General features: G+C 44.8%; 1 protein-coding gene across 9 annotated transcripts in view; it reads right to left on the bottom strand.

The window, feature by feature from the left end:
• Positions 1 to 5,468: 5,468 nt before the first annotated feature.
• tk1 (thymidine kinase 1, soluble) overlaps positions 5,469 to 11,870 on the bottom strand; it is a 115,777-nt gene continuing 109,375 nt past the window's right edge. For all 9 annotated transcript variants that reach the window (XM_070857794.1, XM_070857791.1, XM_070857792.1 and 6 more), the window contains 4 exons: positions 9,414 to 9,507; positions 8,585 to 8,674; positions 7,894 to 8,013; positions 5,469 to 6,310 (listed from right to left, as the gene is read on the bottom strand). In XM_070857794.1, coding sequence (XP_070713895.1) covers positions 6,101 to 6,310; positions 7,894 to 8,013; positions 8,585 to 8,674; positions 9,414 to 9,507 — 514 coding nt within the window. In that variant the 3' untranslated portion in view covers positions 5,469 to 6,100. The remainder of the gene's footprint in view (positions 6,311 to 7,893; positions 8,014 to 8,584; positions 8,675 to 9,413; positions 9,508 to 11,870) is intronic.

Raw genomic sequence — 11,870 nt, 5'->3', positions numbered from 1 at the left:
TCTGGAATCAACCTAGTGAGCCTTCTTTGAACTGCTTTCAAAGCAATATGGAAACTAAAACTGCACGCAGTATTCCAGCTGTGGCCTCACCAATACTCTATAACTTCCCTGCTTTGATACTCCATCCCCTTTGCAATAAAGGCCAAGATTGCATTGGCCTCCCTGATCACTTGCCGTAACTACATTCTAACCTTTTGTGTTTCATGCACAAGTACCCCCAGATCCCGCTGTACTGCGGCACTTTTTCTCCATTTAAATAATAACTTGCTCTTTGATTTTTTTTTCTGCCGAAGTGCATGCCCTTTCACTTTCCAACATTATACCCTATCTGCCAATTTTTGCCCACTCACAGCCTGCAGATTTTTTTGATTCCTCCTCACACATTGCTTTTCCTCCCATCTTTGTATCGTTAGCAAACTTGGCTACGTTACACTCTGTCCTTTCTTCCAAGTCGGTAATATAGATTGTAAATAGTTAGGGTCCCAGCACTGATCCCTGTGGCACCCTATTAGTTACTGTTTGCATCGGAGAGGCGGGAGTCCGAGCGGCAGCGGCCTATAAAAGGCCTAGCAGTTCAGGGACCAGCGAGGTGCGTTGGAGAAGCGGGAGTCGCAGCGGCCTATAAAAGGCCCAGCAGTTCAGGGACCAGCGAGGTGCGTCGGAGAGGCCAGCCGGTGCAACTGCAGCAGGGAGGCAAAAAAGTAGAAGAAATCGAAATGTGACGTCACAGCCAAGGGGGTAAGTGATTGGCTGGTGATTTGTAAGTAGCCTTTTTCTTTTTCTTTTTCTTTATCAGTAAGTAACCTTTAGCATTATTGTTGCCAAATTAAGTTTATCTAAGGGTTAAGTCATGGCAGGAGAGCTCGGACACGTGTTATGCTCCTCCTGTACTATGTGGGAAGTCAGGGACGCTTCTGGTGTCCCCGACGACTACGTGTGCGAGAAGTGTATCCGCCTGCAGATCCTAACAGACCGCATTGCGGCACTGGAGCTGCGGGTGGATTCACTCTGGAGCATCCACGATGCTGAGAATGACGTGAATAGCATGTTTAGTGAGTTGGTTTTACCGCAGGAAAAGGGTACACAGCCAGATAGGGAATGGAAGACCAACAGGAAGGTTAGTGCAGGGGTCCCCTGCGGTCATCCCCCTGCAAAACAGATACACCGCTTTGGGTACTGTTGAGGATGACTTATCAGGGGAGGGCAGCAGCAGCCAAGTTCATGGCACCGTGGGTGGCTCTGCTGCACAGGAGGGCAGGAAAAAGAGTGGGAGAGCTATAGTGATAGGGGATTCAATTGTAAGGGGAATAGATAAGACGTTTCTGCGGCCACAACCGAGACTCCAGGATGCTATGTTGCCTCCTTGGTGCAAGGGTCAAGGATGTCTCTGAGCGGGTGCAGGACATTCTAAAAAGGGAGGGTGAACAGCCAGTTGTCATGGTACATATAGGTACCAATGATATCGGCAAAAAATGGGATGAGGTCCTACAAGATGAATTTAGGAAGTTATGAGTTAAATTTTAAAAGTAGGACCTCAAAAGTAGTAGTCTCAGGATTGCTACCAGTGCCACGTGCTAGTCAGACTAGGAATCGCAGGATAGCTCAGATGAATACGTGGCTTGAGCAGTGGTGCAGCAGGGAGGGATTCAAATTCCTGGGACATTGGAACCGGTTCTGGGGGAGATGGGACCAGTAGAAACCGGACGGTCTGCACCTGGGCAGGACCGGTGCCAATGTCCTAGGGGGAGTGTTTGCTTTCGGCTGTTTGGGAGGAGTTGAACTAATATGGCAGGGGGATGGGAACCTATGCAAGGAGACAGAGGGAAATAACATGGAGATAAAAGCAAAAGATAGAAAGGAGAATAGTAAAAGTGGAGGGCAGAGAAACCCAAGGCAAAAAATAAAAAGGGCCACTTTACAGCAAAATTTTAAAGGGGCAAAGTGTGTTAAAAAGACAAGCCTGAAGGCTCTGTACCTCAATGCGAGGAGTATTCGGAATAAGGTGGACGAATTAACTGCGCAGATAGCAGTTAACGGATATGATGTGATTGGCATCACGGAGACATGGCTCCAGGGTGACCAAGGCTGGGAACTCAACATCCAAAGGTATTCAGCATTTAGGAAGGATAGACAGAAAGGAAAAGGAGGCGGGGTGGCGTTGCTGCTTAAAGAGGAAATTAATGCAATAGTAAGAAAGGACATTAGCTTGGATGATGTGGAATCGGTATGGGTGGAGCTACGGAATACCAAAGGGCAGAAAATGCTAGTGCGAGTTGTTTACAGAACACTGAATAGTAGCAGTGAGGTTGGGGACAGCATCAAACAAGAAATAAGGGATGTGTGCAATAAAGGTACAGCAGTAATCATGGGCGACTTTAATCTACATATTGATTGGGCTAACCTAACTGGTAGCAATGCGGTGGAGGAGGATTTCCTGGAGTATATTAGGGATGGTTTTCTAGACCAATATGTCGAGGAACCGACCAGAGAGCTGGGCATCCTAGAATGGGTGATGTGTAATGAGAAGGGACTAATTAGCAATCTTGTTGTGCAAGGCCCCTTGGGGAAGAGTAACCATAATATGGTAGAATTCTTTATTAAGATGGAGAGTGACACAGTTAATTCAGAAACTAGGGTCCTGAACTTAAGGAAAGGTAACTTTGACGGTATGAGGCGCAAATTGGCTAGAATAGACTGGCAAATGATACTTAAAGGGTTGACGGTGGATAGGCAATGGCAAACCTTTAAAGATCAGATGGACAAACTTCAATAATTGTACATCCCTGTCTGGAGTAAATATTTGCAATATATATTAATGATTTAGATGATGGAATTGAGTGCAATATCTCCAAGTTTGCAGATGACATTAAACTGGGTGGCGGTGTGAGCTGTGAGGAGGACGCTAAGAGGATGCAGAGTGACTTGGACAGGTTAGGCGAGTGGGCAAATACATGCAGATGCAGTATAATGTGGATAAATGTGAGGTTATCCACTTTGGGGGCAAAAACACGAAGGCAGAATATTATCTGAATGGCGGCAGATTAGGAAAAGGGGAGAAAAAGCGAGACCTGGGTGTCATGGTTCGTCAGTCATTGAAAGTTGGCATGCAGGTACAGCAGGCGGTGAAGAAGGCAAATGGTATGTTGGCCTTCCTAGCTAGGGGATTTGAGTATAGGAGCAGGGAAGTCTTACTGCAGTTGTGCAGTGCCTTGGTGAGGGCCCACCTGGAATATTGTGTTCAGTTATGGTCTCCTAATCTGAGGAAAGATGTTCTTGCTATTGAGGGAGTGCAACGAAGGTTCACCAGACTGATTCCAGGGATGACTGGACTGACATATGAGGAGAGACTGGATCAACTGGGCCTTTATACACTGGAGTTTAGAAGGATGAGTGGGGATCTCATAGAAATATATAAGATTCCGACAGGTCTGGACAGGTTAGATGCGAGAAGAATGTTCCCGATGTTGGGAAGTCCAGAACTAGGGGACACAGTCTTAGGATAAGGGGCAGGCCATTTAGGACTGAGATGAGGAGAAACTTCTTCATTTAGAGTTGTTAACCTGTGGAATTCGCTGCCGCAGAGTTGTTGATGTCAGTTCATTGGATATATTCAAGAGGGAGGTAGAAATGGCCCTTATGGTTAAAGGGATCAAGGGGTATGGAAAGCAGGAAAGGGGTACTGAAGTTGCATGATCAGCCATGATGTTATTGAATGGTGGTGCAGGCTCGAAGGGCCGTATGGCCTACTCCTGCACCTATTTTTTTCTATGTTGCCAACCAGAGAATGGACTATTTATCCCGACTTTGTTTTCTGTTAGTTAACCAATCCTCTATCCATGCTAATATATTACCCCCAACCCTGTGAACTTTTATCTTGTGCAGTAACCTTTTATGTGGCACCTTGTCAAATGCCTTCTGGAAGTCGAAATACACCACATCCACTGATTTCCCTTTAGCCACCCTGTTCATTACATCCTCAAAAGAATTCCAGCAAATTTGTCAAACATGACTTCGCATTCATAAATCCATGTTGACTCTGCCTGACCGAATTATGCTTTTCCAAATGTCCTGCTACTGCTTCTTTAATAATGGATGCCCAACATTTTCCCAACCCATTCCCAATATGGTTGGGTCATGAGGCCCACCATCCTCTTGGTCTTGTATTTTTCCCAATCTGCTGGTGCTTGGAGCCACAGCAACAATGAATACTGTACATATTCTGTGATCAGTTGCGAAGACTTGCTTTGAGCAATCGAACTGAAGTATGAATGAAATTCCACACTCTCAACTCAGGCATTTTCTTTTGTAGAAATCATAAGCAGGTCGTGTATACTGCAACAAGATATGCTAACTTCATTATAAATACTCCAGAGATTCTCTCTCCCCCTAACCATTACATAACAGTTCCTGGCTGACTGCTGATTAAACCACACCCAGGAATAATACTGGTCATCTGGTATTGAGGCTGGTGTGAGTGAGGTGATTAAATACGTGTTCTCAAAGATGGTGTGAGTGAGGTGATTACCTTGTATTGAGGCTGACATAAACTCTCAGCAAGCTCGATTACCAGAGTGGTAGAAGGCGAACTCGATGGAGCGTGTTTGATTCTGTCTACAATGCTTTCTCCGAAATGTTGCTATTACACAGCGGTCAGTCCCCAGGCTAGTACATGTAAAGTCTATGCGTGCGTTCAGTGCCGTGCTTAGCATGGAATGCGAGCACTGCCTCTGCATCTGTTTATGCCTCAAGTGCCGTGCTGGGATCAGGCAGAGTTACGTACAACAGTGCACTTCTTCCATTATTGGACAAGCTGCTGTTCCACTGTTTGATCGCACTTGGCCAGTTACATGGGCGCGGTTAAATCAGCCTGCATTTCAGCAGCTGCATTACATTTTTTGGTGTTGCCCTGAGTTTAGTTATTGGTGCAAAAGCTCAAACTATAAGGGTGAGAGACTTAGTTTGAGTCCTTGCTTTGAATTGAAGAGGCTGCAAATGACAGAAACAAATTGACTGCCCTCTTGTGGCAATGTATGATGAGAACTGTGCCTGCACTGGGAGGGGCAATAGCCCTCTGCAGTGTAAAAGAAAATGCCTCTGGATAAATTCTAAATCCAAATCTGTTATCAGCAACTTGAGATATATACAAACTAATGGGAGCAAGATATATATGTAGCCAAAAACATCAACGGTTTGGATAGCTGGGAGGTTTGAACAGAATGGAGATAAATTACTCTCACTTTCAGGCGTCATCTGTGTTTCATCAAGAGTTCTCTGTTGTTGTCTAGGAACAGAGGGACAGCCCCTCGAGCTTGTTCCACCACGGCTAATCTCAAATGGATTGGTATACTCTGAGCATTTGCAGTGGTTGTTAAGTATTCAGATCAGCAACCACCTATCGCCATCAATACACCCACTGATTCCACATACATGGCAGAAAAGTTGTATTTTAAAATTCATAGCATTCAATATTTATGGCTGTTAATACAAAATACTTTAATAATTGTGTGAAATGACAGTTACAGTAGCAATTTCTCACTTAAATAAATGTGGTGGGTTAACAGAAAACACGATTTATTTTTCCTTCCCTTGCCAATATTCTGCACAGCTGTTAATGGCAGCCCTGCTCCAGTGTTAGCTAGCTGCAAAGTTAATAATTTCCAACAGCAGAAATGAATCCCGTCACACTGACCTGCACTGGAATACCAACCAATGAATACATCTGAGACTGGGAGAGTTTATTTTTGTTATCGCCACAGTCAGTAATTATTGATGCTTGTGGCCACTGAATGGGGCTGTAAATTTCCTGTGTGGCCACTTCAATAAACAAGACTGAGCTTCTAATAAGAAAAAGCTATTAAAAAGTAAATGCACACACATCCATAATTTAAAAAAAGTTTATATTAAATCTACTGTGGCAGTACCTCCTTTGGGAGGGGTGGGTATTTTCACAGATTCCGTTGATCATTTAGTGGCCCTGCTGGCAGGTGCTTGCATGTGGGCAGTGGATGAGATGAGGATAGAATCAGAATTCTCTACGGTCGATTTGCCTGCCTAGAGGGTAGTGAGTGGGGGGGGGGGGGGGGGAGAAAGAGGGCGAGTGTTAGACCTGCAGATTTTCAAAGAGTTTTCTTGGTTGTTTGCTGTCTTTTCTGCAGACGAGCTGTTTTGCAGCTAAAGATTGACTCGTTTCTTCATGATTACTGCCAACACTGTTTTCCTTGTCGCCCTCCACAACTGGCAGCGTATTATTCGTGAAGTAGCAGAGTCTACAGGTTGCTCGGTACATGTCCGTTCCACCAATCACTTCGACCTGTTAGGATAAGAACAAGTCATTAAAACCCAATCACACAAGGTAGAGAAGAAAGGGTTCTGAGGAACGGACTATATTAAGTAGAATCTTGGAGCAGAAATCATTAGTTATGTGAAAAGGCTTCATGTTACAGTGATTCTAATAGGAACAAGAGTTGGCCATTCAGCTCCTCAAGCCTGTCCCGTAATTCCATTAGATCAGGGCTGATCTGTATCTCAACTTTTACCTGCCTTCGATCCATATCCCTTAATGCCCTTACCCAACAAAAATCTCAGAATCCCGGAAATGTCAATTGACTCAGCATCCACAGGCTTTTGGGGAAAGAGAGTTGCAGATGCTTTGACACTCTTTGTTAGCCCCCGCCCAGCATCACCTTCTATCCTCATCTTCGTGCTGTAACCTCTGACCACAGAACACCCACAGCAAATATTCTCCTCCTCTTCAGCCTCTGCCCAGCAGACCCAGACCAGAGTCTAACTCAGCTCTGCGTTCCCAGGACTCAGAATCATGGCTCCATATCCAGCCTGTAGAAGGCTCATGGGACTGATGATTTCACCAAATTGGCTTCTCCATGGGAAAAATCCCACTCATCCATCACCCTTGTCCTCGTTGACCTACATTGGCTCGCAGTCCCAATGCCTCAAATATAAAATTCATGTCGTTCATGGCCTTGCTCCATCCTAGCTTTGTAACCTCTTCTAGCTCTACAACCACCCCACCGCCCAAACTGTTCCTCAAATTCCGACCACTTGTTCAACTCCTCCCCTGGCAGCCATGTCTTCAGCTGCCTAGCCAAAACATTCTGGAATTCTAGCCCTAAATCCCTCCGCTTCAATCTGCTCCTTTAAGACCCCCACACCCTTTAAAATCCAGCTCTTTGACCAAGCTTTTGATTACCCTCAAATGACTTCTTTCCTCGGCTCGGTGTCCAGTTTGTTTTGGATTAGGCCTCTGAAGCACCTTGAACAATGTTTGCTGTATTAAAGACACTATGCAAGTGCAAGTTGTTGTTGTTGTCACATATGCTTAAAAAGGAACCAACTGTTCAGCCACAGAATTAGCTAACCAACACTCTATCCACACAGGTTTCATTTGCATAGTTAAAGCTGGTTTTTGTGGCTCGACTAGTTTTCTCTGTGTTATGGGCAATGGGTCGGTCACATCCACATTTAACTGAAGTGGAGAATGACTGAACTAATGGTTCTGTCGGTCTGACAACCTGGAACAGATCAGGTAGGCCAGACACCTGTGCTGAGTCAATGGATCTCAGCTGAGGTGGGCGTTCAGGCATTACAATTGGCCCAAGCCCCTAAGCTTGGAGAGCAGAAACTCTCCCAGTGCCTCGGCCACTGCTGATCACTACTGGTACGCATGTGGATGTTGCGTGGTGCCACGATCATACTTAGCGGTGATGCCTCCTCCCTCCCCATGATTTACAACACTCACTGCTCAGTCTCACAGATGAAGAGTGGCCAATTGGAGAGATGCTAGATTTCGTCCAACATCCATGGAACCGTGTCTTTAGAGGATGAGAGAGCAAAGCAAGGGCCCAAACCAAGGATAAAAGAAAGACAAACACAAACCTCTTTTTCAGCCCCCAGTCTTTTGGTATACGCAGCCTCCCTGTAGCACTCCATGCACACAGCACTCAGTTTCACTACACTCTCCGCCAGGGGAACCAGACTCAGAATGTTGCCAAAAGCCTAGAGAAACAAAAATCCAATACCGAAAACAATAATTAGATTTTGACACCTTCGTGTATTGCTGCAGTGGCATATCACACAGGCCCAGTGCAGTTTTACAGTGCCAACAAACTTTCTCTCCCTGCCCCACAGCAAGTGCCCTCTGTTTCCTTCTCCCCGATGCAATCAGGAATGATAATTCTCCAGCACTTTATTCTAGGATTTTCATTTCACTGCTACTTATCCTAAATTTGTTTGCAGTAAGATGCTTGTCCCAGCCCACATTGCCACTTTTGGGTTGAGAAAGTGGGGCAGTGATCTGTTCCTGTGCCTGCAGGAATAAAACCACCAAATCTTCCCCACCCACACTACTCCCTGTGGGAGGGCACCCTCACGCCTGAGCAAAATTGTGGGGAAGGTCAAGAACGCAATGGAAATTCTTAAGTGGTCAGAGTACATTGCTTCCCAGTCCAAGGCAAGATAAATTGAATGCAATTTGGTTGCTGTAAAAGACATGGCGATGTTAGATAGGCGCCACAGAAGCTGTACTTGTTTTGCAGTCCTGTACTTTTTTCTCATGAGCTCTACTTACTTTTCTTTGGAAAGTTCCATCCAGCGCTGCCACAATCACAGTCTTTCCTTTGTTGGCCATGTTCTCAGAGAATTCAACACAGTCTGGAAACTAGAGAAACAGACGAACGTCAACACAGTGTTTGCTCACAGTAATAAAGGATTAGTTTAGGCAAACAACAACAGCAGCACCCTTAACATAGGAAAGTATCCCAAGGCACTTTACCGAGGGGGGTAATCAAACCCATTTTCAGCCTCCAAGTCTGTGAGACCCTCATACACTGGATGGTGAATGAATATCACCAATGACCCAGTGGGTAAAAGTACTGTCTGGTGTGGTACAGAACCATCGAGAATAGCAAGATCCCAGGTTAGATCCCTGCCCTGCGCTGAGTTACTTGATCCCAGTTATGGAAAGTGATACAATTAGCTTCAGTGTCCCTAAATTGGGGGTTTGGGAACAGGGAGAAAAGAGAGGAGGGAAAGGCAAATCAGGCCAAGAGCACAGCTGGATACACCATGTTTGCAGATATCATGTGAGAGTAGGATCAGATTTTACGGTGATACCTCACACAGTTGAATAGCCTAACATTCAGTGCTCGGTTCATACTTGGGGAAGATACCGGGGAGGGGTGTCAAAACGTACAACTAGCATGTGAAAGCATCTTTGTAAGCCACACAGTTCCTTCAAAGGCTTAAAAACAGAAAGGTTTTTTGCTCTTAACAGATTGAAAAAAAGGGATTAATCCAGGGATTACCATTTAGTTCAAAGACTTTGAGCAACTTGGATTTCTTATTACTGTGCACGTGTTTAAACTGGAAGCAATAACGAGCATGATTGGCCAACTTACAAACTGCCCTTCATCAATTCCGATAACTGCACAGTTCAACGCTTTTTCATAAACCTCACTCAGGTTTGTCGTAGGGACTGCTTGCATCGTACACCTGCGAGGGATAAAAGAGAAATCCGTCAGCAGGGTTTACAAATGGAAGTTCTGGGCTAATGGGACATTACATCGATCAGAATCCAGGACTGCGCAAACTCAATGTGCCAAATATAGGACGACAAATTGCACAGATGCAAGGCTATTAGATTGATTCCTGGGATGAGAGGGCTGTCTTCTGATGAGAGATTGTGTAGAATGGGCCTATACTCTCTGGAGTTTAGCAGAATGAGAGTGATCTCATTGAAACATACAAGATTCTGAAGGAGACTGACACGGTAGGTGCTGAGAGTTTGTTTCCCCCGGCTGGATTGTCCAGAACTAGGGGGCACAGTCTCAAGATAAGGGGAGGCCATTTAAGACAGAGATGAGGAGGAATTTCTTCACTCAGAAGGTTGTGAATTTTTGGAATTCTCTGCCCCAAAGCGCTGTGGATGCTGAGTCTCTGAATATATTCAAGGCCGAGATAGATTTTTGGAGAGTCTAGGAGAATCATGGGATATGGAGATCGGACAGGAAAGTAGAGTTGAGGTTGATCAGCCATGATCTTTTTGAATAGCGGAGCAGGCTCGAGGGGCCATATGGCCTACCCCTGCTCCTATTTCTTATGTTCTTATCAGCATAGCAATTATTTAATAATTCAGACCCACTTCAGTTTACATTTATAGCAGTTAAAAAAAATCAAATGTACAGCATAGATTTTTTTTTTAAACAAATGCCTTGAATGATTAGCGTTTCCAAGCCAAGAGGACGGACAGGTGGACCCGGTGATGTGTGGAGCCTGCGCGGTATGGGCCGTCCCGGATGTTTTTTGTGTGCAGTCCCCAATTGCTTGCACTAGAGCGCAAGGTTTACGAACTGGGGGAGTAGCCGATCATTTTGGCACATTTGGGAAGCTGAAGGGTTCTCGGCGGTGGGTGAGTGATCATCCTTTGAGGTAGAAGACTTTTAGAATGCCACTAGGGTTGCTTCTCAGATCAGTACGTTTCTAGTCCAACAAGGAAAGAGCTTTGCTTGATGACACAAAACTTGGAAGTACAGTGAATGGTGAGAAGGATAGTGATCAACTTCAAGAGGACAAAGGACAGGCTAGTGGAATGGGCGGACACGTGGCAAATGAAATTCAACACAGAAAAGTGCGAAGTGATAAGACTTTGGTAGGAAGACCGAGGAGAGGCAATATAAACTAAAGGGTACAATCTTAAAGGGGGTGCATGAACAGAGAGACCTGGGGCTGTGCGTGCACCAATCGTTGAAGGTGGCAGGGCAGGTTGAGAAAGCAGTTAAAAAAGAAAACAAAGAAAGAAGTATAGAGTACAAAAGCAAGGAAGTTATGATGAACCTGTATAAAACATTGGTTCAGCCTCAACTGGAGTATTGTGTCCAATTCTGAGCACCGCACTTTATAGGAAGGATGTGAAGGCTTTAGAGAGGGTGCAGAAAAGATTTACAAGAATGGTACCAGGGATGAGGGACTTCAGTTACGTGGATATACTGGAGAAGCTGGGGTTGTTCTCCTTAAAAGAGACGGGCGAGAGGTGATTTGATAAAGGTATTCAAAATCATGAGGGGTCTGGACAGAGTAGATAGAGAGAAACTGTTCCCATTGGCAGAAGGGCCGAGAATCAGAGGACACAGATTTAAGGTAATTTACGCAGCTAATGGTTAGGATCAGGAATCCACTGCCTGAAAGGGTGTTGGAGGCTGACTCAATCATGGCTTTCAAAAGGGAATTGGACAAGTAGCAGAAGGAAAAGAATTTGCAGGGCTACAGGGAAAGGAAAGGGGAGTGGGTCTAGCCAAAGTGGTCTTGCAGAGAGCCAGCACAGCTTGACTGACCGAATGGCCTCCTTCTGTGCTGTACCCATTCTCTGGTTCGATTTAATTCTGGGAAATAAAGTGAGGTAAATGACTGATGTGACAGTAGAAGAATAATTGGGGAATAGTGACCATAACATAGTTATGTTGCCTGTGAAAATGAAAAGGATAGTGAAGAGTTAACAGTAAGGGTGCTGGACTAGAAAAAAGGAACATTTCAACAAGATAAGAGACTTGGCTCAAATTAACTGGGCAGAAGCGTCATGAGACAGGTCGACAAGATCAACAGTGGGAAATCTTCACATGGGATGGAGTACAAAATAAATATATTCCTGTAAAGGCGAAGAGGGGGCACCATAAGATACAGTTTTATGGATTTAAAAAAGAGATTAACTGAAACTTAGAAGGCAGGCATAAGCTAACATCAGAGAAAATCATGAGGAATATAGAAAATGTAATGGGAAGTTAAAAAGGGATATTAGAAGGGCTAAAAGAGACCATGAAAAAAGACCAGCAGATAATAAGCATAAAAAAGTAAAAGATTAG

The sequence above is a fragment of the Pristiophorus japonicus genome, chromosome 16, assembly GCF_044704955.1.
Source record: "Pristiophorus japonicus isolate sPriJap1 chromosome 16, sPriJap1.hap1, whole genome shotgun sequence".
Taxonomy (NCBI): Eukaryota; Metazoa; Chordata; class Chondrichthyes; family Pristiophoridae; genus Pristiophorus; species Pristiophorus japonicus.
Note: the sequence above shows the minus strand (reverse complement) of the source record. Positions and strands in the feature narration are given on the sequence as shown.